This window comes from Oncorhynchus mykiss, chromosome 10 (genome assembly GCF_013265735.2).
Source record: "Oncorhynchus mykiss isolate Arlee chromosome 10, USDA_OmykA_1.1, whole genome shotgun sequence".
In the NCBI taxonomy this organism is placed as follows: Eukaryota; Metazoa; Chordata; class Actinopteri; order Salmoniformes; family Salmonidae; genus Oncorhynchus; species Oncorhynchus mykiss.
The window spans coordinates 8,535,956-8,563,711 of record NC_048574.1 but is presented as its reverse complement, the minus strand read 5'-3'; the positions used below and the strand labels follow the sequence as shown (position 1 = coordinate 8,563,711).

General features: G+C 40.5%; 1 protein-coding gene across 4 annotated transcripts in view; it reads right to left on the bottom strand.

Moving 5' to 3' along the window:
- LOC110533319 (glutamate receptor 1) overlaps positions 1–27,756 on the bottom strand; it is a 104,103-nt gene that overhangs the window by 34,229 nt on the left and 42,118 nt on the right. For all 4 annotated transcript variants that reach the window (XR_005053567.1, XM_036989630.1, XM_036989629.1 and 1 more), the window contains exons 4-8: positions 9,896–10,083; positions 8,148–8,201; positions 2,861–3,019; positions 2,610–2,777; positions 1,662–1,766 (exon numbers count right to left, since the gene is read on the bottom strand). Coding sequence is in view for 3 of the 4 variants with exons in the window: in XM_036989630.1 (XP_036845525.1) it covers positions 1,662–1,766; positions 2,610–2,777; positions 2,861–3,019; positions 8,148–8,201; positions 9,896–10,083 (674 nt within the window). In the remaining variant the exon portion in view is untranslated. The remainder of the gene's footprint in view (positions 1–1,661; positions 1,767–2,609; positions 2,778–2,860; positions 3,020–8,147; positions 8,202–9,895; positions 10,084–27,756) is intronic.

Genomic DNA, 27,756 nt, shown 5'->3' with positions numbered 1-27,756 from the left:
GTCTTCCCTGTAACGCAAAGCTTTGAGATTCCCTGCAATGACAGCAAGCTCAGTCCGATGATGCTGGGACACACCGCCCCAGACCATGATGGACCCTCCACCTCCACCCTCCATCGATCCCGCTCCAGAGTACAGGCCTCGGTGTAACGCTCATTCCTTCGGTCCTGTCTGGTCCAGTAATGGTGGGTTTGTACCCATAGGCGACGTTGTTGCTGGTGGTGTCTGGTGAGGACCTGCCTTACAACAGGCCTACAAGTCCTCAGTCCAGCTTCTCTCAGCCTATTGCGGACAATCTGAGCACTGATGGAGGGATTGTGTGTTCCTGGTGTAACTCGGGCAGTTGTTGTTGTCATCCTGTACCTGTCCCCCAGGTGTGATATTCGGATGTACCAATCCTGTGCAGGTGTTGTTACACGTGGTCTGCCACTGCGAGGACGATCAGCTGTTCGTCCTGTCTACTTGTAGCGCTGTCTTAGGCATCTCACAGTACAGACATTGCAATTTATTGCCCTGGCCACATCTGCAGTCCTCATGCCTCCTTGCAGCATGCCTAAGGCACGTTCACACAGATGAGCAGGGACGCTGGGTATCTTTCTTTTGGTGTTTTTCAGAGTCAGTAGAAAGGCCTCTTTAGTGTCCTAAGTTTTCATAACTGTGACCTTAATTGCCTACCGTCTGTAAGCTGTTAGTGTCTTAACGACCGTTCCACAGGTGCATGTTCATTAACTGGTCATGGTTCATTGAACAAGCATGGGAAACAGTGTTTAAACCCTTTACAATGAAAATCTGTGAAGTTATTTGGATTTTTACTAATTATCTTTGAAAGACAGAGTCCTGAAAAAGGGACGATTATTTTTTTGCTGAGCTCATTTACTCTGATATGCTGTGCATTTTCCCAAATGAAATATATATTGATATATTTGAAACTCGAAGAGCTAGGGAAATTCCTTTTCTGATTGACAAACAAATTCTTCGGATATGAATAAATAATATGAAAATCCTACAACTGCGCTATGAAAACAAATATGTCACATACTGGTATGATGTGAACATTGGACATTCATTTTTTGCAAAGGCAATTTTGCTCCAGTGGTTAAATTTGGCTCCAGGGGTTAAATTTGGCTCCAGTGGTTAAATTTGGCTCCAGGGGTTAAATTTGGCTCCAGTGGTTAAATTTGGCTCCAGTGGTTCAATTTGGCTCCAGTGGTTCAATTTGGCTCCTGGGGTTCAATTTGGCTCCAGTGGTTCAATTTGGCTCTAGGGGTTAAATTTGGCTCCAGTGGTTAAATGTGGCTCCAGGGGTTCAATTTGGCTCCAGGGGTTCAATTTGGCTCCAGGGGTTCAATTTGGCTCCAGGGGTTCAATTTGGCTCCAGGGGTTCTTGTTGCTGGGCACAATGCTAGTGAATAATTAGTCAAGTTTTTTTTAACAAAGCATCTTAAAAAAGGATTTGTAGTTAAGATGAAAACAATGTGTCCAGACAATTACAGTTGAGATGATGAGTCCATTGAGGGTGATGTTCTCTGATGAATTACTCCTACTGGTAAGGTCAAGTGTCATACAGTATCCGACCTAACTATCTAAAACAACATATTTCCCCTGAGGAGGATAAAAAGAGGTTGATTGATAATTCTAGAGGTTACGGACAAGTCCCAGTTCACCTTCAGCGGTCCACTCGGGCTCAGCTCCATGACGCTGACCGTGTAGTTGGTCCGATGGCCTTTCTCGTTAAACTGGACATGTCCAGTCAAGCCCTCAATTCGAACCTGTAGGACAAATCAGATATGGACCAGGATTGGTATGAAGAACTGCTAACTCTCTGAGACCTGTATCTGTGCAACCTGGAATCTGAAAAACGAATAACGCTCAACTGGTTGCTACAGTACGCAAAGAAATCAACACCTAATACAAGGGTGGGCAACTAGATTCAGCTGCGGGAAGATTTTTGTCTGAGCGGATGGTTGGGAGATTTCTTTGATGACGTTATAACGTCTCCTTTTTATATTGGTGGGAATACTTGGGAACAGATTTCCTAAATTAAACTCAATTTTAGTGATTTCCTGGTGATTTATCAGTCCTTTTTTTACCAAAAGCTCAAATCCTATAATTATTCTTCTTTTTTTTACTAAAAACTTTGGTGAGCCCCAAAAATAATCACTTGATGGGCCAGTTTGGGCCTGCGGGCCCGCCTGTTGCCTACCACCGATATAATATATTTTTTACACAATACTGCATGATTATATTATAGCTAGGAGCAAAAACGGCAAAAATGTCATTTTCTTATCTCAAGAACACAATATTGCTATTTCAGGATTCCAATATTACCAGCTGGTTGTTTTGACATTGCATGATATCTAACATAATATTTGAAATCCTACAATTCTACAGGTCACAAGATAACTATTTAAGGATTACTGCACATATAGCTCACAAGTTTGCATTTAACTGAGGGTTTAACACAATAGTACTTAATTAAGCTAGTATTGTTTTCTATTGTACAGTATTTCTCATAGTCAAACATGATTAATTGCCTGTGCAGCTAGCGTTGAGTTTGAAGCCTAGTCCTTCTATTCTCTGTGGCTGTGGAGTGAGTGGTGCTATCTGCCTACCTGCTGTAGGGCTCTCTGGATGTCGATACCCTGGCCCCAGGGAGCTGGTGGGTTGGCCAGACACTCGCCAGCGTTGCCTCGCCGGGAGATGTCAATACGTTGCTTCCGGAGGTTCTGAAAGGCGGTTGCCATGACGCTCACTCCGTCGTATGTGAGGGCTCCTGTGTACTAAGAGGGCAAATCCAAGGAGGCAACATTATTGGAATCTTGAGAACATGAATGGAAAGATCTCTGAGACAGTTTGATCATACCTTCAGTCTTCTCTTGGGTAGCTTAAGGTCTTTGCTGTCAAAGTCCACCCACTCCTCTATGACCTTGCTGACATTTTCGTCTGAGTAGTTCATTAGTTGGAACCCGGTGATGTTGGCACCACTCTTCTGGAACTCAGTGAAGTTCATGTCCAAAAATCCCTGAGAAAGAAGGAATCAAATTCTTACCATAGAACAGAAGCAAACTTAAGCTAAGTAAACAAAACAGAACCAAACATGGCTTAGCCGTAAGGATGGAGCAGATCATTGGATGACAGTGTTTTTTCAGAGTGCCGGTACTGAAAGCTTGGATTTCTTAGAGCTGCTATTCAGCTGTTCAACCCCACTTGAGAAGTCACCCACTGGGCAAAAACTTGTTGAATCAACGTTGTTTCCACGTCATTTCAACACCTAAAAGTCAATGTGCTGACGTTGAATCAACGTTGTTTCCACGTCATTTCAACACCTAAAAGTCAATGTGCTGACGTTGAATCAACGTTGTTTCTACGTCATTTCAACACCTAAAAGTCGATGTGCTGACGTTGAATCAACGTTGTTTCTACGTCATTTCAACACCTAAAAGTCAATGTGCTGACGTTGAATCAACGTTGTTTCTACGTCATTTCAACACCTAAAAGTCAATGTGCTGACGTTGAATCAACGTTGTTTCTACGTCATTTCAACACCTAAAAGTCAATGTGCTGACGTTGAATCAACGTTGTTTCTACGTCATTTCAACACCTAAAAGTCAATGTGCTGACGTTGAATCAACGTTGTTTCTATGTCATTTCAACACCTAAAAGTCAATGTGCTGACGTTGAATCAACGTTGTTTCTACGTCATTTCAACACCTAAAAGTCAATGTGCTGACGTTGAATCAACGTTGTTTCTACGTCATTTCAACACCTAAAAGTCAATGTGCTGACGTTGAATCAACATGGAAAACTGATTGGATTTAAATGAAGTCATCAACGTCTGGGAATTTGAATATTTTCAGCCACATTTTTACCTTTACCTATATCCACTGACATGGTGACTGTTTTTGTTGATTTCACATTGAATTCACGTTAGTTGACAACTCAACCAAATGTAAATCAAAACTAGATGTTGAACTGATGTCTGTGCCCAGTGGGCAGGTCCAGGCAGTCACTACAAATCTATGAAGCAGGAAATGAAAACCACTATTCTACAGTTTGACAAGCGGATGTCTTTTCAACTGCATCTGCCCTCTTTTACTATTTTGATTTACAAATATGACTACTTGTAGTCGTGCAAAGATAGAACCAAGTCAAACACAGGACAGCACTCCCACAGTCTCTGAGCATTCAAGGAAGTGTGTACAGTCCATTGAAACACACATCAGACACAGCATGACGACTTCAAAATGGAACTTCGGTAACACTTCACCTTAAATGTACACTAATGAATATGTAACTAAATAGTAATACATGATATTTATAACATAGTAGTTACATGTAATTACTATGTAAATACTATGTAATTATACTGTAATAAGGGTTTAGCGGTATAGGTTGTTACACAAGTGGAACAAGGACATGTAATTACAAATCTGCTTGTCGGAGGTTATTCCGGATCTTCGAATCGAATTGTTCCCAGTGCCATCTTTGATTGACTTAGGGATACGGTGGACAACCAAGTGGGAGCGGCTCCCCTCACCTTGTTTGCATTTAATGACCTGTGTCTCCAGAGTAAGAACGTCTGACCACATTAAACGTACCCAGCTGGAGTCACGCTGCAGCTGGCCTCGGAAACAGGCTTCAGCAAACACCCTTTGGACGCTTTATTTGAATGATAAAAAGTCACAGATCACATATTCCATTCTTACCCCCCCCCCCCCCTCCCCGCGCCCCTCCTCCCTCCGAGGCTATAAATAATAAGAAGAGTGTTGGAAGTTTAGGGGGTCTTCACAGGCTGATAACTAAGGTCACGTTTCGTTACATAGACCATACTTAATCAATAAACAGAGGAAGTATGAGTGTGTGTGTGTGTGCACGTGTGTGTGTGTGTGTGTGTGTGTGTGTGTGTGTGTGTGTGTGTGTACGTGTACATGTGTGTGTGTGAGTGTGAGTGTGTGTGTGTGTGTGTGTGTGTGTGTGTGAGTGTGTGCCCCATCTGGCAAATGGTTCAAATGGTAAGGAACCGCGGAGTGTTGCATCTTGCCACCTTTTAATCATTATTATCTATGTTTCCTATGGCACAATCCAGTTAGGAATTTAACAATCCTGACGGTGAAGTCACCATTCCCACCCCTCTATATTTCACAGTCCACTTTATGTGTTCTACCACAACAAATGTTTCTAGACCTCTTGAGTTGAGCCCTCTGGAGTGGATGTTTAGACCTGACATGCAACCCTTAAGCCAAACATACAGCATCCTCTCCTGGTGAAGTACTGTGTATAACACAAGACGACATACCACTAGAGCAAGCGGCTAGCTTGTTGCTTCATGGGCGACAGCTGACCTCAGATCTCAAATCAAATCAAATCAAAACACATTTTATTGGTCACATACATGTTGATTAGCAGGTGTTATTGCGGGTGTAGTGAAATGCTTGTGCTTTTAGCTCTGACAGTGCAGTAATATCTGACAAGTAATATTAAACAAATTACACAACATATACCCAATAAACAAAAATCTAAGTAGGAATGAATTAAGACAATATACATATGTACGAGCGATGTCAGAGTTGAACGGACTAAGATACAGTAGAATATTATAGAATACAGTATATGAGATGAGTAATGATAGATATGTAAACATTAAGTGACTAAGATACAGTAGAATATTATAGAATACAGTATATGAGATGAGTAATGATAGATATGTAAACATTAAGTGACTAAGATACAGTAGAATATTATAGAATACAGTATATGAGATGAGTAATGATAGATATGTAAACATTAAGTGACTAAGATACAGTAGAATAGTATAGAATACAGTATATACATATGAGATGAGTAATGATAGATATGTAAACATTAAGTGACTAAGATACAGTAGAATATTATAGAATACAGTATATGAGATGAGTAATGATAGATATGTAAACATTAAGTGACTAAGATACAGTAGAATAGTATAGAATACAGTATATACATATGAGATGAGTAATGATAGATATGTAAACATTAAGTGACTAAGATACAGTAGAATATTATAGAATACAGTATATGAGATGAGTAATGATAGATATGTAAACATTAAGTGACTAAGATACAGTAGAATATTATAGAATACAGTATATGAGATGAGTAATGATAGATATGTAAACATTAAGTGACTAAGATACAGTAGAATAGTATAGAATACAGTATATGAGATGAGTAATGATAGATATGTAAACATTAAGTGACTAAGATACAGTAGAATAGTATAGAATACAGTATATACATATGAGATGAGTAATGATAGATATGTAAACATTAAGTGACTAAGATACAGTAGAATAGTATAGAATACAGTATATACATATGAGATGAGTAATGATAGATATGTAAACATTATTAAAGTGACTAATGTTCCATTCCTTAAAGTGGCCAGTGATTCCTAGTCTATTCCTATAGGCAGAAGCATCTAATGTGCTAGTGATGTCTGTTTAACAGTCTGATGGCCTTGAGATAGAAGCTGTTTTTTAGTCTCTCAGTCCCAGCTTTGATGCACTTGTACTGAACTCGCCTTCTGGATGATTGCGGGGTGAACAGGTAGTGGCTCGGGTGGTTGATCTCTATATGAAGCTATGCTAACGTGAGAGGCAAACATAGAAAGATGGCCGCTGTTTTATGGGCTCTTAACCAACCATGCTATTTTGTTCGTTTTTTTCGCATTGTCTGTAACTTATTTTGTACATAAAGTTTCTGCTACTGTCTCTTATGACCAAAAAGAGCTTCTGGACATCAGAACAGCGATTACTCACTTTGAACTGGACAAATAATTTTTCTTACCCCCTGTATATAGCCTCGTTATTGTTATTTTACTGCTGCTCTTTAATTATTTGCTACATTTATTTATATATATATATATAAACTTGTATACATATAAACTTGTAAGTAAGCATTTAACTGTTAGGTTTACATCTGTCGTATTTGGCGCATGTGACAAATACAATTGGATTTGATTTAAAATAGAGGCTAGCTTGTTGCTTCATGGGTGACAGTTGACCTCTGATCTCTATATGAAGCTATGCTAACGTGACAGGCAAACCTAGACATGGAATGACTTACGAGGCAACTATGCTTCACTACAATTGGATATGTGTGGAATGCAGAATCATTCTAACAGAGTTCCTACCTACTATTGCTGGCATTTAGGAACTCATTGGGTCTGGTGGCCAATGAATATTAACATAAAGCAATGAATTGAGCCCATTAATAATAATGGAAAATGAGCTTCTGTTTAGTTACGCAAAGAACAAAAGCACACACACATTCATATACCAAATATATATATAAAACCAACCATATATATATATATATATATATGCGCAAGTATAGTGTAAGCATGTACAAGCACGCCCATGCACACACACACACACACACACACACACACACACACACACACACACACACACACACACACACACACACACACACACACACACACACACACACACACACACACACACACACACACACACACACACACACACACACACACACACACACACACACACACAAAGAAGCTCAGAGCCCTACAATTGCCTTAAAGGACTAGAAATGATAATATACTTGCTCAGCGGGTAATCAGCAATCTGTCTACATTGTGTTCTGCACAGACAAGCAGAAGCTCTACTGGTCTGTCAGATACAGAGAAGATGAACAGGCACCAATACATGGAACAACGCCACCACAGATTAGTCTAAACAATCGGGTTTCCATCAATTCTGCAGAATACGAAACTACAGTTGTGCTTACATGTTTGTAATCGTTCAGTGGGGATGAAGGTTCAGGGTTATTTTACTTCTCAATGGGGGCGTGAGTAGCGTCGTGATCAGAACAACAACAACAACAACAACAACAACAACAACAACAACAACAACAACAACAGCAACAACAACAACAACAACAACAACAACAACAACAACAACAACAACAACAACAACAACAAAAAATCCTATCAATTTCACAGTAGAGTTCTCTTGACTGGGAGCTCCAGCAATATCTACAAAGAAGACATTTCAGATGGATTGAAAATAAAATGACAATGAAATTACATTGGAGCCTGCATGTTGCATCAAAGCTTCAATTGTTTCAGAGAGGGCTAGACTTACCAGGTTTGCCAATATGTAGTGGTAATTCTTTAGGTTCTTCTTCTGAGCAGCGATCTGGAAAGCATAACAAAATGGGGAAATGATGTCCATTTGGCAACTCGTCAATGAAAGCATTTTGAAAGCTATTGCATTCCAGATGTGGATTGAGGTGTCCCATTAATCCTGAGTGGCGCATCTGTTTAAGGGCACTGCATCTCAGTGCAAGAGGCGTCACTACAGTCCCTGGTTTGACTCCAGGCTGTATCACATCTGGCTGTGATTGGGAATCCCATAGGGTGGTGCACAATTGGCCCAGTGTCATCCGGGTTAGGTTTAAAAAAATATATATATATCTTTATTTAATTAGGCAAGTCAGTTAAGAACAAATTCTTATTTACAATGACAGCCTACTGGGGAACAGTGGGTTAACCGCCTTGTTCAGGAGGCAGAACGACAGAGTTTAACCTTGTCAGCTCAGGGATTTGACCTAGCAACCTAGCAACAAGTCCAAAGCTCTAACCACTAGGCTACCTGCCACCCCTAGGGTTTGGCCGGGGTAGACCGTCATTGTAAATAAGAATTTGTTCTTAACTGACATGCCTAGTTGAATAATTGTTAAATTAAAAAATGTTATCGCAGTCCTCCCAAATAGAAGCTAATTGTTCCTGTCTTTGAGGAAATGAATTACTCATCTCCTGTCTCTGCCTGCATGTCTGAGTAAAATATCAGTGCTCAGCAGAAAGAGGGCAGCTGGAACAACTCACCGTGGAGGGCTGGGAAGGATTTGGCATCTGTCACTGTGGGAAGCCCAATTAGAGCGTTAATGACTACATGTTCACAATCTGTATCAAAATCACTAGTACACCTGTGATGGACAGGCCCGGGATCGCCTCTGGGAGACAGAATGAAGCAGCCCGTCAGAGATAATTGAGCCTGACCATATTTCTAAATGCTTATCTGTAAACTACATGTTTTTGAATATGCTAATTTCACTAGCTCTCTGCTATTCAGAAACCATGACATTTTTACATTTGAGTCATTTAGCAGAAGCTCTTATCTAAAGCGCCGTACGAGAGCAATTAGGGTTAAGTGCCTTGCTCAAGGGCACATCGACAGATTTTTCACAGAGTCGGCTTAAGGATTTGAACCAGTGACCTCTCGGTTACTGGCCCGACGGGACTAAAGAGATCGTACATATTCAAAATAGCTCAAAGGAACTGTTATCCCTCCCAAACAAGATAGACTACATTTATAAAAAAGGTCTATGAATGTTTCTTAAGCTAGGTTTTTGAATAGTTTTAGTCCAGCTCTACTCACTGTGGTGATTCCTATTTATAGTACAATATATAAATGGTACCAGGGAACAATATTGTCCCTGGAGAACTGGCTGATGATATGATCTTCCAGCAACAGCATGGAATCCAAGTCATACACATCTATCTTTGTCTTCATTACAAACTTCCCTCCACTGTCCCCCTGAGACTGGCCCAGTATAGAACAGAGACACTGTAACAGTACCAAGCAGTGTTCAAACTGAACCCCTGTAACTGAACCTTTGTCAATAGTTTTGAGTTGTAATACTCAGTAAGAGGAGGAAGGGTTATTTTGTTACTCTAGCTGCATGGTCTTCTTGTTGGTGTGAACCCATCCGATCCAATTACTGAACTAATCTGTCTAGTTTACAGACCATCTCTTCATGCATTAAGCTCTCAATAGTCACCTCCCCTTTGTTTCATTACTGGACTGTCTATCAATCTGATGTTATTTACCAGGTTGAGGATCAAGTTGAGTCTCTCCAGCTCACAGTCCAGGATGATGTTGTACTCCTTCTTCTTCTCTAGGTCCTGAACCACCTTCAGGAAGGCCACCTGATCCATACCACTGTCCAGGTTCACTGATGTCACCTGCCATGTCCTCTCTGCTGCTGTATCCAGAATCTTCTGCAGCACTGTCAGGCCTACAAGACAAACACCGAAGGTACATGCTAATTAGTCTGGGCATATTGGATGGTAAACCACACTTAGGTACTTTACTTAGGTGAAGTAAACCACACTTAGGTACTTTACTTAGGTGAAGTAAACCACACTTAGGTACTTTACTTAGGTGAAGTAAACCACACTTAGGTACTTTACTTAGGTGAAGTAAACCACACTTAGGTACTTTACTTAGGTGAAGTAAACCACACTTAGGTACTTTACTTAGGTGAAGTAAACCACACTTAGGTGACGGGGTGCAGGTAGCCTAGCACTTATTTCTATTATTTATTTAACCTGTATTTAACTAGGCAAGTCAGCTAAGAACAAATTCTTATTTATATTGAAGGCCTACCCCGGCCAAACCCTAATCTGGACGACGCTGGGCCAATTGTGAGCCGCCCTATGGGACTCCCAATCATGGCCGGTTGTGATACAGCCTGGAATCGAACCAGGGTCTGTAGTGATGCCTCTAGCATTGAGATGCAGTGCCGTAGACCGCTGCACCACTCGTGAAAGGCGAACTCGCAGTAGGAGGGTTGCCAGTTTGAATCCTGGGTCTGACAGGGAACAAAATCTTTCAGGAAGTGAGCGAACAATCAGAGGGTTGCTGGAATCAAATCCTAGATGCCATTGCCTGCTGTTGTTCCCCTTTAGCAAGTCACTTAACCTCCCACAACAATTGCTCCACGGGCGCCCAGTGTAACAGCCCCCTGATCCAGGCCTCTATATGTATGTAACAGTCCCCTGATCCAACCTTTTCAGCCTCTATATGTATATAACAGTCCCCCGATCCAACCCTTTCAGCCTCTATATGTGTGTAACAGTCCCCTGATCCAACCTTTTCAGCCTCTATACGTATGTAACAGTCCCCTGATCCAACCTTTCAGCCTCTATATGTATGTAACAGTCCCCTGATCCAACCTTTTCAGCCTCTATATGTATGTAACAGTCCCCTGATCCAACCTTTTCAGCCTCTATATGTATATAACAGTCCCCTGAGCCAACCTTTTCAGTCTCTATATGTATATAATAGTCCCCCCATCCAACCTTTTCAGCCTCTGTATGTATAGAACAGTCCCCTGATCCAACCTTTTCAGCCTCTATATGTATGTAACTGTCCCCTGATCCAACCTTTTCAGCCTCTATATGTATATAACAGTCCCCTGATCCAACCTGTTCAGCCTCTATATGTATATAACAGTCCCCTGATCCAACCTCTATATGTATATAACAATTCCCTGATCCAAACTTTTCAGCCTCTATATGTATGTAACAGTCCCCCGATCCAACCCTTTTCAGCCTCTATATGTATATAACAGTCCCCTGATCCAACCTTTTCAGCCTGTATATGTATATAACTGTCCCCTGATCCAACCTTTTCAGCCTGTATATGTATATAACAGTCCCCTGATCCAACCTTTTCAGCCTCTATATGTATGTAACTGTCCCATGATCCAACCTTTTCAGCCTCTATATGTATATAGCAGTCCCCTGATCCAACCTTTTCAGCCTCTATATGTATATAACAGTCCGCTGATCCAACCTTTTCAGTCTCTATATGTATATAACAGTCCCCTGATCCAACCTTTTCAGCCTCTATATGTATGTAACAGTCCCCTGATCCAACCTTTTCAGCCTGTATATGTATATAACTGTCCCCTGATCCAACCTTTTCAGCCTGTATATGTATATAACAGTCCCCCGATCCAACCTTTTCAGCCTCTATATGTATGTAACAGTCCCCTGATCCAACCTTTTCAGCCTCTATATGTATGTAACAGTCCCCTGCTTCGATGTCTTCAGCCTCTATATGTATGTAACAGTCCCCTGCTCCAGCCTCTATATGTATGTAACAGTCCCCTGCTCCAGCCTCTATATGTATGTAACAGTCCCCTGCTCCAACCTTTTCAGCCTCTATATGTATATAACAGTCCCCCGATCCAACCTTTTCAGCCTCTATATGTATGTAACAGTCCCATGATCCAACCTTTTCAGCCTCTATATGTATGTAACAGTCCCCTGCTTCGATGTCTTCAGCCTCTATATGTATGTAACAGTCCCCTGCTCCAGCCTCTATATGTATGTAACAGTCCCCTGCTCCAGCCTCTCCAGCCTGTATATGTACTGTACGAGTGTCTTTCAGAGGTTGGGATAAAGCAGTAGTCAGTAATTCAGTTGGACCTGGGGTAACAATTGACAAGTAAAATTATCTTAATATGAACTTTTCTTTTGATCCTTTGTAGTCACTAAAATGTAATTTACACATTTTGTCTTTACATCTCTTTTCTTTACACCTTTTTTCTTTACATCTCTTTTCTTTACACCTTTTTTCTTTACATCTCTTTTCTTTACACCTTTTTTCTTTACACATTTTTACTTTACATCTCTTTTCTTTACATCTCTTTTCTTTACACATTTTGTCTTTACATCTCTTTTCTTTACACCTTTTTTCTTTACATCTCTTTTCTTTACATCTATTTTCTTTACACCTTTTTTCTTTACATCTTTTTTCTTTACACCTTTTTTCTTTACACCTCTTTTCTTTACACCTTTTTTCTTTACATCTCTTTTCTTTACACCTTTTTTCTTTACATCTCTTTTCTTTACATCTATTTTCTTTACACCTTTTTTGTTTACATCTTTTTTCTTTACACCTTTTTTCTTTACATCTATTTTCTTTACACCTTTTTTGTTTACATCTTTTTTCTTTACACCTTTTTTCTTTACATCTCTTTTCTTTACACCTTTTTTCTTTACACATTTTTACTTTACATCTCTTTTCTTTACATCTTTTTTCTTTACACATTTTGTCTTTACATCTCTTTTCTTTACACCTTTTTTCTTTACATCTCTTTTCTTTACAATTTTTTTCTTTACATCTCTTTTCTTTACATTATTTCTTTACATATATTTTCTTTACATCTCTTTTCTTTACACCTTTTGTCTTTACATCTCTTTTCTTTACACATTTTTACTTTACATCTCTTTTCTTTACATCTCTTTTCTTTACACCTTTTGTCTTTACATCTCTTTTCTTTACACATTTTTACTTTACATCTCTTTTCTTTACATCTCTTTTCTTTACACATTTTGTCTTTACATCTCTTTTCTTTACACATTTTTTCTTTACATCTCTTTTCTTTACATTTTTTCTTTACATCTCTTTTCTTTACATTCTTTCTTTACATCTTTTCTTTACATCTCTTTTCTTTACATTCTTTCTTTACATCTCTTTTCTTTACATCTCTTTTCTTTACACCTTTTTTCTTTACATCTCTTTTCTTTACACCTTTTTTCTGTACATCTCTTTTCTTTACATTCTTTCTTTACATCTCTTTTCTTGGCTTCACCTGCTGTATGGCGCAAGCTCCAATGCCGCTGTGACTTACAGAAGAACTTGAGTTGACTGAACGTATCCAGTGAAGCCTCAGTTGATTTCCTCTACTCTCATCTTCCATTGAACACACGTGTACTCGTTTCTTTAAAAGTAGATTAGTAAATAAACTGGTATTATAAAGGTGTAATGCTTTTGTGATCAGGAGTGGTTTGTTTAGCACAGCACTGCTGCATATAGAGAACAGGGGATTTCAAGAGCTACACAGCAGACTGTGTACCAGGCAGAGTTGCTCCGGTTGTTTTCACGGCAGTCACCTGAAATCACTGTCACCGCACCTAAAACTGTGACAGCCAGGCTGAGGTGCTGCTGCCTGAATGCCTGTGTATTCTCCTCAGCCAAAGTAAATGTGTTGCTTCATATCTGCTTTCCCAAGGGCCCTGAGTTTGAAAACGATTCCCCCCCCTTTCAATACTGGAAATGGAAATGCTGACTATTTTTTTGCACTGGGTTAATCTGGAGTCTGGGGTGATGACAGTGAGAAAGATCTATGAAGTGGAGAGAACTTCTCCCCCCCCACTTCCTTCCTCGCCTCTCTTCTTCTCTCTTTGAGGAACATGACTAAGAACGTAGACAGATGTGTGAATGCAGCTGAACCACCTGAATTAATGCCATTCCTTCCCCTTATCTATAACCCTGGCTCATCAGTATTCCCCCATATTCAGTGCCTTCAGAAAGTATGTATACCCCTTGATTTATTCCACATTTTGTAGCGTTACAGCCTGAATTTCAAAAAATGGATTAAAAAGATGTTTGTCTCACTCATGTACACACAATACCCCATAATGACAAAGTGAAAACATGTTTTAAGAAATGTTTGCTAATTTATTGAAAATGAAATATAGAACCATCTAAGTTATATCCACCCCTGAGTCAATACTTTGTAGAAGCACCTTTGGCGGTGATTACAGCTTTATGCCATCTTGGGTATTTCTGTATCAGCTTTACGTCGTCTTGGGTATGTCTGTATCAGCTTTACGTATTCTTGGGTATGTCTGTATCAGCTTTACGTATTCTTGGGTATGTCTGTATCAGCTTTATGTCATCTTGGGTATGTCTGTATCAGCTTTATGTCATCTTGGGTATGTCTGTATCAGCTTTACGTCGTCTTGGGTATGTCTGTATGAGCTTTATGTCATCTTGGGTATGTCTGTATCAGCTTTATGTCGTCTTGGGTATGTCTGTATGAGCTTTATGTCATCTTGGGTATGTCTGTTTCAGCTTTACAGTACGTCATCTTGGGTATGTCTGTATCAGCTTTATGTCATCTTGGGTATGTCTGTTTCAGCTTTATGTCATCTTGGGTATGTCTGTTTCAGCTTTACAATATGTAATCTTGGGTATGTCCGTTTCAGCTTTACGACGTCTTGGGTATGTCTGTTTCAGCTTTGCACATCTAGATTTGGGGATTTTCTTCCGTTCTTACTTGCAGATTTTTTCAAGCTCTGTTAAATTAGATGGGGAGCGACCATGAACAACAATCTTCAAGTCTTCCACAGATCTTCAATGAGACTAAAGTCTGGACTTTGGTTGGGCCACTCAATGACTTTCACATTTTGTTCTGAAGCATTTCAGCGTTGCTTTGGCTGTATGCTTTGGGTTATTGTCCTGTTCAACGTTTGCACTCTGAAGCAGGTTCTCATCAAGGGTTTGCTTGTATTTGGCTCCATTTATTGTTCCTTATATCCTTACCAGTCTTTCAGTCCCTGCCTCTGAAAAGCATCCCCACAGCATGATGCTGCCACCCCCATGCTTCAGGGTAGGGATGGTGTTAGACAGGTGATGAGCTGTGCTTGGTTTTCTCCAGACATAGCGCTTTGCATTCAGTAATCATTTTGTTTCATTAGACCATGGGATCTTTTGCCTTACGGTCTCAGAGTCTTTCACAAGCATTTTTGCAAACTCTATGTGTCATGTGCCTTTTTCTCAGGAGTGGCTTCTGTTTGGCCACTCTCCCATAAAGACCAGATTGGTGAAGAGCTGTAGAGACATCTGGTAGGTTCTCCCATCTCAGCCAAGGAACTCTCTGACCAAGGTCATTCTTGCCTGGTTGCTCAGTTTGTGCTCTTGGAAACTTTCAATAGTTTTATACCCTTCCACAGATAAATGCCTCATCACAGTTATATCTCAGAGATAGTCTTCATGGTATAGATTCCGGTCTAACATACACCGTCAACTGTGGGACCTTGTAGACAGGTGTGGGTTTTTTTCTGTCATGTCCAAACAATTGAATTGGCCCACAGGTGAACTCCAATAAAGTTGTAGTGACATCCCAAATAAAGTTGATACACATGAGCTCAATTTGGAGTTTAGGAGCAAAGGGTTGTGAATACTTATGTCAGTTAGATATTTCTGTATTTCATTTTCAAAAAATTAGCAAAAAAATAATCTAAAAACACATTTCAAACTTTGTCATTATGGGGTCATTATTGTGAGAAATTATTTTAACAAAATGTGGAACAAGTCAAGGGGTATGAATACTTTCTGAACACAGTAATGTACAGTGTTTTGGGTAACGTGTTACAAAAGTAACGCGGTTTGTAATCAGAGTACTAACTTTTTCCTGAATTGGGTAATATTACCAGTTACTTTGTCAAACAACGCGTGCGTTACTTTCAGAATCATATCTCTACCGGGGCGCGTGTTTCCATGAATCCCATCTCAACTTGTTACCTCATTTAGTTCTGGAGCGAGCGGAGAAAGGCTGTTTGGAGAAATGTCGTGACAGCTGCAGTCCATAGAAATATATAGATGGAGCACCTCTGATCTTTGCCATTGATCACTTCTGTGATAGCAATGCCCATAGAGGGCTTCCCCGTCTTGTGGCAAGCATGCCCTCTATACAACTCTATGGGTCTGTGCACGTGCGGTCTATAACCAGAACCGTTGGCTCGAGAGAAAGATTTTGAATGAAAAGATAAGAAATCTCTACAGATGTTTGGCTTACAGTATACTACCCAGCTAGCACAGTGGATCTGGGCCAATTCCGGCTGAGAGTCGGGGCACTCGGCTGAAAGTCAGACTAGGGCCGACGTCATGTGGCCCGAGTCTGGGCCGCCTATTACTTAAGGCTAGGATGCGGGGATTGAGCTCGGTCCGATTCCGGTGTGAGTTATCTGGCCCAAATGTGTTACTTGGGGCTCGGGCCGATTCCGGTGTGAGTTATCTGGCCCAAATGTATTACTTGGGGCTCGGGCCGATTGGGGCTACTCTCTGGCAGATGATTACACGGGCTGCTTTATATAATTAACATTTAATTATTTATTTATTTTTCCATATTTTCTCATTGTTTCTGTGATCAAAAAATAAAATTAACATTTAAATACAATTATTTAAGAGTCCTGTTTAAGAAGCATTTTGATACTTTGTGCGATGCAATTGATAAGCATGAAAAACTTTGTGGATGGATCCTCCCGAGCATCGCAGCGGTCTAAGACACTGCATCGCAGCGCAAACTGCGTTGCTACAGATGCTGGTTTGAGACCCATGGGGCGAAGCACAATTGGCCCAGCGGCGTCCGAGTTAGGGGAGGGTTTGCCTGGCCGAGATGTCCTTGTCCCATCACGCTGTAGTGACTCCTGTGGCGGGCCAGGCGCATGCACGCTCACACGGTTACCAGGTGTACAGTGTTTCCTCCGACACAGTGTTTGTTTGTGGATGGGTATCATTTGTAGGTATAAAATGTATAATAGTAATATTTATAATTACTAAATAGGGTAATTTTGTATTAGTTTATTTAAATTTGCATCGGGACACTTCTGGAGGGATTCTGGTAGATGCAGGCAAAGTCGTCTGAATTCTAGTAGACAGAAAACAGCCCGATGTACTTGGGCCCATTCTGGGCAGTCATTCATTTTGATTCCGGGCCGAGTACAACACCCGATTCCAAGCCGATTCAATCAGTTCCACATTTAGCAAGTAGTCACATGGTGTCTCCCGCAGAAAATCTTGCGTAAAATACTGAGGTAGCCATTTTTCCAATCGCTTCTTTTGAGAAACCAATTGCCTCGACGGATATATTATCAGGAATTATTTCCATTGTTAAATCATGGAAGATAACACACAATAAAGTCTGGGACTTATTTCCATTGTTAAATCATGGAGGATAACACACAATACAGTCTGGGACTTATTTCCATTGTTAAATCATGGAGGATAACACACAATACAGTCTGGGACTTATTTCCATTGTTAAATCATGGAAGATAACACACAATACAGTCTGGGACTTATTTCCATTGTTAAATCATGGAAGATAACACACAATACAGTCTGGGACTTATTTCCATTGTTAAATCATGGAAGATAACACACAATACAGTCTGGGACTTATTTCCATTGTTAAATCATGGAGGATAACACACAATACAGTCTGGGACTTATTTCCATTGTTAAATCATGGAAGATAACACACAATACAGTCTGGGACTTATTTCCATTGTTAAATCATGGAGGATAACACACAATAAAGTCTGGGACTTATTTCCATTGTTAAATCATGGAGGATAAAGCACAATAAAGTCTGGGACTTATTTCCATTGTTAAATCATGGAGGATAACACACAATACAGTCTGGGACTTATTTCCATTGTGGTCCTCTTGAGACAAGATGTCTAGTCCCGATCCGACACGGTTGAACACAGTATGACAGAGAGATAATAAAACATAAAAACAGAGAAGAAGAACATCTCTCTCATCATTTCAGTTACATCTTAAGGATCATTCATATGGGCACAGAAGACATCAAACAGATTTCTACTTTATTTTTAAAGCTGCCCAGAGAGAACGTTGTTTTTATGTGCAGAGGCGCATTGCAGCACGATAGAAACACAGAAGGTTAGATGTAATTCATAACACAGAGTAGCAACATATTCATCCTTACTGTGATTGTACAGTACAGTAATATGTCTGCATTGATAAATGACAGTGATTCCTCTGAGCAACTCTCTAACAATGATCCTAACTAAAGGCCTTAGAAGTGAGATGTCTCGAACAGTTGTCAGATGTTTAAAAAAACGTGTTTTTTTAAACACACATGTATCCTCCATACGAGCGTGCATGCAGGGCTCAGTTCAACTTGAAACATACTGGGGAAAGATCTTAATTCATGATCAAATTGTAAATTGGATAGTTTTGACATGATAAAAGTGTTCAGCTAAGTGTGTACTATCTATGATCTAAATATATTGCCTCGACAAACTCCTACAGTAGATGCAGTGTGCAACACAGACATTTCTTCACAACAGACAACAACGCTTCAGACAGCAGCACTCTACAGTTGCGATAGTGTACATGCCGGTACTGTGGGTGTACTGTACTCTTAGGACATGTCTATAGAACAAGATGTCTATAGAACAAGATGTCTTTAGAACAAGATGTCTTTAGAACAAGATGTATACAGAACAAGATGTCTTTAGAACAAGATGTATATAGAACAAGATGTCTTTAGAACAAGATGTCTTTAGAACAAGATGTCTTTAGAACAAGATGTCTATAGAACAAGCACTTTTATTTGAAATAAATAAATGTAGACATCACAGTGCTATGATCTTCTATGTCGTAAGCACTTCACGTGTGTGTAAAATGTGCAGTAGTAGCAAAGGTCAACAAAAGACGGACTTTAAAGAGGCTCCCATTGTGCCTTTACCTCAGGGCCAGAGTGTGGCTATTTTCAAAGCACATTTCTGACCAACACAGAAAGCCTCCAACAAAGTGCCACTGCTGAGCAGCCACAACAAAACATCTAAAAACAAAAGTATTCAATGCAATTTAAATACACCACCCTGTTACCCTCTGACCTGCAAACGATCCACCTGATAAATAAGGTCATATTTATCATATTGTAAAGTTATATTCTCAGCGCCATCCAGAAGCTCCTCGACCCGTTTCAGTTTGCCTATCAGCCCAGCACAGGAGTTGATGATGCCGTTCCTACTCTCCTCAACATGGTCTGTAGACATGTAGACGGTGCCAAATCCTATTTCAGGGTTCTGTTTGTTGACTTTTCTTCTGCCTCCAACATTACATTCTGGCACAGAGACTCATAAGGGACTTCTCCTTAAATGGTAGGCTGGTTTTGTGGCTGTTGGACTTCCTGAGCCAGCGGTCACAGTGGGTCAAGGTAGGTCCCATTGTGTCGGACATACGCAACACCAACACAGGTTCTCCTCAGGGATGTGTTTTGTCCCCACTCCTGTACATATGGTATACTAATAGTTTGTCACGTTCTGACCTTTATTTCCTTTGTTTTGTATTTATTTAGTATGGTCAGGGCGTGAGTTGGGGTGGGCAGTCTATGTTTGTTTTTCTATGATTTGGGGATTTGTATGTTTCGGCCTAGTATGGTTCTCAATCAGAGGCAGGTGTCATTAGTTGTCTCTGATTGAGAATCATACTTAGGTAGCCTGGGTTTCACTGTTTGTTTGTGGGTGATTGTTTACGTTGATTGCTTGTGTCAGCACAGTTCTCATTAGCTTCACGGTCGTTAGTTCGTTTATTGTTTTGTATAGTGTTTCAGTGTTCAGTGTTTTCTTTATTAAATTTCATCATGAACACATACCACGCCGCATTTTGGTCCTCCGATCCTTCTCGCCTCTCCTCTTCAGATGAAGAGGAGGACGCCCGTGACATAGTTGTACTAGTTTCCATCCTGACAGACACCTCGTTAAGTTCGCTGATGACACTGTCTCGATCAGCCTTTTGCATGATGACGAAGAACACCATGGCCCGGTCCTAAATGACTTTGTAGAGTGGTGTGACGAATCACACTTCCTCAATACCAACAAGACCAAAGAGATGTGCATAGACTTCAGGAAGTGTGTGCATAGACTTCCTCTGCAACATCTATCAGAGGTCAGAATGTAGAAATTGTAGATGAATGCAAATATCTGGGTGTCCTCTTGTGGACAATAGGCTTCAGTAGAGTAAATGTTCAGACTTGATCTACAGAAAGAGTCAACAAAGACTGTACTTTCCTCAAAAAGCTGGGATCTTTTAATGTTGACTGTCCTATCACAAAATTATTTTTGACCCAAGACATCCCTTGTACCCGGACTTTGGACTACTCCCCCCTGGGTGCAGGTATAGGGGACCCCTCAGCAAGAAAAACAGAACTAGACAATCATTTGTGCCAGGTGTGATATCCCTCTTAAATAGCTCGGGCTAATGTTCCTATCGACCCAGTAAGGACAGCAGGCTAATGTTCCTATCGACCCAGTAAGGACAGCAGGCTAATGTTCCTATCGACCCAGTAAGGACAGCAGGCTAATGTTCCTATCCACTCAGTAAGGACAGCAGGCTAATGTTCCTATCCACTCAGTAAGGACAGCAGGCTAATGTTCCTATTGACTCAGTAAGGACACCAGGCTAATGTCCCTATCGACCCAGTAAGGACAGCAGGCTAATGTTCCTATAGACCCAGTAAGGACAGCAGGCTAATGTTCCTATCGACCCAGTAAGGACAGCAGGCTAATGTTCCTATCGACCCAGTAAGGACAGCAGGCTAATGTTCCTATCCACTCAGTAAGGACAGCAGGCTAATGTTCCTATAGACCCAGTAAGGACAGCAGGCTAATGTTCCTATCGACCCAGTAAGGACAGCAGGCTAATGTTCCTATAGACTCAGTAAGACCAGCAGGCTAATGTTCCTATAGACTCAGTAAGGACAGCAGGCTAATGTTCCTATAGACCCAGTAAGGACAGCAGGCTAATGTTCCTATGGAAAGTTGGCTCTGGGCGTAGAGCCAAAGTGAAATTAATTTAAACAGCTCTAGTTGTTATAGGTAATGATCCAATTATGGATCCAAAGTTATTTGTTAATATGTCAAAGTGAGTTTAAAAAGTTTAATTGAAGTTTAATTCAATTCAAAAGGTGACAGGCAGTTGATAAAAGCTTTGTTGGATCCCACTGTGTCTTTCAAAACATCGACCTGCGCTGGGCACCACTTCCAAACTTACTCTAGATAGTCTTTCAAAACATCAACCTGCGCTGGACACCACTTCCAAACTTATTCTAGATAGTCTTTCAAAACATTGACCTGCGCTGGGCACCACTTCCAAACTTACTCTAGATAGTCTTTCAAAATATCGACCTGCGCTGGGCACCACTTCCAAACTTACTCTAGATAGTCTTTCAAAACATCAACCTGCGCTGGACACCACTTCCAAACTTACTCTAGATAGTCTTTCAAAATATCGACCTGCGCTGGGCACCACTTCCAAACTTACTTTAGATATTCAGATATTCTTCACTTACTGTCACTTGACAGGTGGCTAAGCCTGTTAAGCACTGGTGAGTGAGATTCTCCTCCTGTGGAGTACCATCCGCTGTGGTTCCTGAACGGTAGCCCAGGAGACAGGGTTGAGGATTAGGAATCCTCCAGACACCATAGGCGCAGGATGAAATCCTGGCTAAAAATTGGGAAAATGATTTTATTTGAAACCACACTAGCTGGACATTGTTGTTCGAATAATGTGTTTTATTTAGTCAAACCTATGGTAATCTTTTGTCTTCAGCATCCTACATAATACCACGGATATACAGTTTTAGAAAATAGTGAACTGGGGAAGGAAAAAAAGGTCAGCAGAATGTGAAACCCCACATTCAAACGACATTTAGTTTATTAAAGCTCACACCTATCCATTGTGCTAGGTGATTGGCAAGTGATGTAGGTGGCCTGGTGGTGATTTAGGTGGCCTGGTGGTGATGTAGGTGGCCTGGTGGTGATGTAGGTGGCCTGGTGGTGATGTAGGTGGCCTGGTGGTGATGTAGGTGGCCTGGTGGTGATTTAGGTGGCCTGGTGGTGATTTAGGTGGTACTTCAGAGTAGTTGCCTTCTTTTTTTTTCTTTTTTTTTTACAACAACACCATAACGAAGTTGGAATTATCATGATGTATGTTCATGAAGTCTACTATTGCAATAAAATGTTTGTCATTTGCGACTCCTTGGTAATAACCAAGTGAGAGATAATTGTTTTAGTTCCGATGTGCATTAGATATATTGTTGTTGATTTGTCTGGTTTCTGTTGTTTATAGTAGTATATGTCATCTGAATCAACCAGTTGGTGAACTCAGTACCAAAGCCCTCCTTACAATTATCTCGTAAAGAACAAGAGCTTTGTTCTGAAGGAATTGGATAAAATTACATTTCGGTCAACAGAGATGAAAATTATAAATATAGACACTAATCTTCATGCCCTGAATTGGATTTGCATAAACATTAACAAAATGCATTTAATTTACAAAACAATACTAAAGTAAACCCAATTGGAGCCACAACAAGCTGCTTCCTCATCCCATTTGTTTGGATGATACTTCACTGGAGCACACAGCTTTGTGTTCGTATGCAAATGACACATCAATAACATTATGCATTACTGATGCACAAGGCTGACCATCTGACCTGACAAGGAGAGACTCCTAGTGGTGTGTGCTATGTATAATATTTCTGCATTTGCATTCATTAGCAGAGGGAACAAAATATGTTATGTTCTAAGAGAGACTGAATGGCTTACAAAGTCCTTGCAATTTTTACAGTAATATATAGAAACAGATAAAGTTACGTTTTTTCAAATTTTAGTGGCGACATGGATTACGCAACAGATGACAAAAGTAGTTTTGTAAGAAGTAACAGTGATCCTGCAAAGGGCATTTCATGTTAATTAAAACAGTGTGTCGGATCCAATTTTTAAACTGCCACTGCTTGCCTTGCAATACACTTCCTGCCATCTCTGTATAGGCACATAGAGCTTGTCTCAGCAGCTGTGGAATCGTCTCACACCAGAGAGCAAACCAGCTTTATCGCCCACTGAGCAGCATCCCAGCTAACAATATTAAGGAGAGACAACGATTTTGTAATGTTACCGTAATTTTCCCCTAATGTTTGAGTGTCCAGTTTTCCATTAGTTGGGGGAACATTATATCTATGTTAACAAAAACCTTCTAAAAACCTTTTAAACATGTTTTGGTGTTAAAGTTAGAACATTCCCTTAAACTTCTTAGGACTGCAATCCCGTTAACTTCTTAAAGGTATAGGGGGCAGCATTTTCACTTTTGGATAAATAGCGTGCCCAATTTAAACTTCCTGCTACTCATGCCAGGAATATAAGATATGCATAGTATTAGTGGATTTGGATAGAAAACACTCTGAAGTTTCTAAAACTGTTTGAATCATGTCTGTGAGTATAACAGAACTTATGTAGCAGGCAAAACCACGAGGACTAACCGTTCAGAAAATTTATTTTTTGGTCTCTGTCTGTTCACTGAGTTCTCATTGGCAAATTATATTTCTTAGGAACCTGTTTTCAGTTCCTACCGCTTCCACTGGATGTCACCAGTCTTTGGAATTTGGTTGAGGTTATTCCTTTGTGCAATGAAGAAGTAGGCCATCTAGTAACTGGGTAACACTATTGAGAGTACACAAGACGTGAAAAGTAGCATGGTTTGTTGTCTTCCTGTATTGAACACAGATAGACCCGTCTACAATTTGATCGATTATTAACGTTTAAAAAAAACTAAAGTTGTATTACAAAAGTAGTTTGAAATATTTTGGCAAAGTTTATAGGCAACTTTTGAAATATTTTGTAGTAACGTTGCGTTTTTTGGAAGCTGTTTTTTTCTGGATCAAACGCGTCAAATAAATGGACATTTGGATATATATGGACGGAATTAATCGAACAAAAGGACCAATTGTGATGTTTATGGGACATATTGGAGTGCCAACAAAAGAAGCTTGTCAAAGGTAATGCATGTTTAATATTTTATTTCTGCATTTTGTGTAGCGCCTGCAGGGTTGAAATATGCTACCCTCTTTGTTTACTATTGGGCTATCATCAGATAATAGCTTCTTATGCTTTCGCCAAAAAGCCTTTTTAAAATCTGACATGTTGGCTGGATTCACAACGAGTGTAGCTTTAATTGAGTATCTTACATGTGTAATTTAACGAAAGTTAGATTTTTATATCATTTTTTATTTTATTTGCCGCGCTGCATTTTCCCTGTTTTTTGCCCAAGTGGGACGCAACCGTCCCCTATACCATAAGAAGTTAACGGACAACAGCCAGTGAAAGTGCAGAGCGCCAAATTCAAACAACAGAAATGTCATAAATAAAATTCCTCAAACATACATGTATTTTATACCGTTTCAAAGGCAATCTTGTTGTTAATCCCACCAAAGTGTCTGATTTCAAATAGGCTTTACAGCGAAAGCACCACAAACGATTATGTTAGGTCACCCCCAAGCCACAGAAAAACCCAGCCATTTTTCCAGCCAAAGAGAGGAGTCACAAAAAGCACAAATAGAGATAAAATCACTAACCTTTGATGATCTTCATCAGATGACACTCATAGGACTTCATGTTACACAATACATATGTTTTGTTCGATAAAGTGCATATTTATATAAAAAAAATCTCAGTATACATTGGCGCGTTACGTTCACTAGTTCCAAAAACATCCGGTGATATTGCAGAGAGCCACATCATTTTACAGAAATACTCATTATACATGTCGATGAAAATACAATTGTTAGACATGGAAATATAGATACACTTATCTTAATGTCAAGCAGAACTTCTCTAGAATGTGGTTGCAATGTTTTCAGAATGTACAAAATGAATGTTCTAGAAGCATTTTCTTGGACATTGCAAGAACATTTGTGTCTAGTTTTCTGAGGGTTAGGAAAATATTCCATCAACGTCACATCAAACATACACAAAACATGGTTGCCATATTCTCAGAATATAAGATATTAATGTCCTAGACACGTTTCATGGGAACGCAGCAAGAACATTTCTGTGTATCAGTTGTCAAGAGGTCGCCTGATGGTCCAAAATAAATGTTTTTCCTCCTAACAAAAAAAAAATGAATTAAACATCACACCTTGCTGCTGTTGCCAAGCCCATCAAGACCCTGATTGGTGAACCACAAATCTATTCACAGCTCCTTTTGTATGTTGGTGAGGTTAGGGAAACTCACACACACTATGCTTTTTAACATGAAATGCTCTCATTATTTTGAGTGAATCAAGGACAAAGAGAACAACATTTTTGTCAAATGCAAACTCTACAAAGGCAGCATTGTTCTCTTTGCCAGAAACATCACATCAAACCCCAAAAATCATCTGGAGGTTGAGCACAACGTTGGAAACCAAAGTCCCAGAAATGCATGAAAGAGGAGAAATCTACACACAATATGATAATAAGTATTCTAACAACATTCAAAACGGTAACATGTTAACATATAGTGAGAGTCTTGAACCCAGGCCACCAGCATCCATGACTAACACCCTAACCACTAACCACTGTCCCAATAAGGGATATCTCCAGGCCACCAGCATCCATGACTAACACCCTAACCACTGTCCCAATAACGAATAGCTCCAGGCCACCAGCATCCATGACTAACACCCTAACCACTCTCCCAATAAGGGATATCTCCAGGCCACCAGCATCCATGACTAACACCCTAACCACTGTCCCAATAAGGGATATCTCCAGGCCACCAGCATCCATGACTAACACCCTAACCACTGCCCCAATAAGGGATAGCTCCAGGCCACCAGCATCCATGACTAACACCCTAACCACTGTCCCAATAAGGGATATCTTGAGGGCATGTGCTTATTGGGCCTGTATAGTGAGGTCCATAAGAAACCCTAACCCCTCATCCCTTGGCACTAGATCTGAAACACCCTGATAGGTCCAGAAGAAATTCAAAATCAAATCAAATCAAAGTTTATTTGTCACACGCGCCGAATACAACAGGTGTAGAACTTACAGTGAAATGCTTACTTATAGGCTCTAACCAATAGTGCAAAAAAGGTGTTAGGTGAACAATAGGTAAGTAAAGAAATAAAAACAACAGTAAAAAGACAGTGAAAAATAACAGTGGCTAGGCTATATACAGTAGTGAGGCTATATACAGTAGTGAGGCTATATAGAGTAGAGAGGCTATATACAGTAGTGAGGCAATATAGAGTAGAGAGGCTATACACAGTAGTGAGGCAATAAAAGTAGGGAGGCTATACACAGTAGCGAGGCTATAAAAGTAGGGAGGCTATATACAGTAGCGAGGCTATATACAGTAGCGAGGCTATATACAATAGTGAGGCAATAAAAGTAGCGAGGCTACATGCAGGCACCGGTTAGTCAGGCTGATTGAAGTAGTATGTACACGTAGATATGGTTAAAGTGACTATGCATATATGATGAACAGAGAGTAGCAGTAGCGTAAAAGAGGGGTTGGTGGGTGGTGGGACACAATGCAGATAGCACGGTTAGCCAATGTGCGGGAGCACTGGTTGGTCGGGCCAATTAGGTAGTATGTACATGAATGTATAGTTAAAGTGACTATGTATATATGATAAACAGAGAGTAGCAGCAGCATAAAAGAGGGGTTGGGGTCGTGGGGGGCACACAATGCAAATAGTCCGGGTAGCCATTTGGTTACCTGTTCAGGAGTCTTATGGCTTGGGGGTAAAAACTGTTGAGAAACCTTTTTGTCCTAGACTTGGCACTCCGGTACCGCTTGTCATGCTCTAGTAGAGAGAACAGTCTGTGACTGGGGTGGCTGGGGTCTTTGAACATTTTTAGGGCCTTCCTCTGACACCACCTGGTGTAGAGGTCCTGGATGGCAGGAAGCTTAACCTCAGTGATGTACCCCTCCTCCCTAAGCACTAGATCTGAAACAGCCTGATAGGTCCAGAAGAAACCCTAACCCCTCCTCCCTAGGCACTAGATTTGAAACAGCCTGATAGGTCCAGAAGAAACCCTAACCCCTCCTCCCTAGGCACTAGATTTGAAACAGCCTGATAGGTCCAGAAGAAACCCTAACCCCTCCTCCCTAGGCACTAGATTTGAAACAACCTGATAGGTCCAGAATAAACCCTAACCCCTCCTCCCTAGGCACTAGATTTTAAACAACCTGTAAGGTCCAGAAGAAACCCTAACCCCTCCTCCCTAGGCACTAGATATGAAACAACCTGATAGGTCCAGAAGAAACCCTAACCCCTCCTCCCTAGGCACTAGATCTGAAACAACCTGATAGGTCCAGAATAAACCCTAACCCCTCCTCCCTAGGCACTAGATATGAAACAACCTGATAGGTCCAGAAGAAACCCTAACCCCTCCTCCCTAGGCACTAGATCTGAAACAACCTGATAGGTCCAGAAGAAACCCTAACCCCTCCTCCCTAGGCACTAGATCTGAAACAACCTGATAGGTCCAGAAGAAACCCTAACCCCTCCTCCCTAGGCACTAGATCT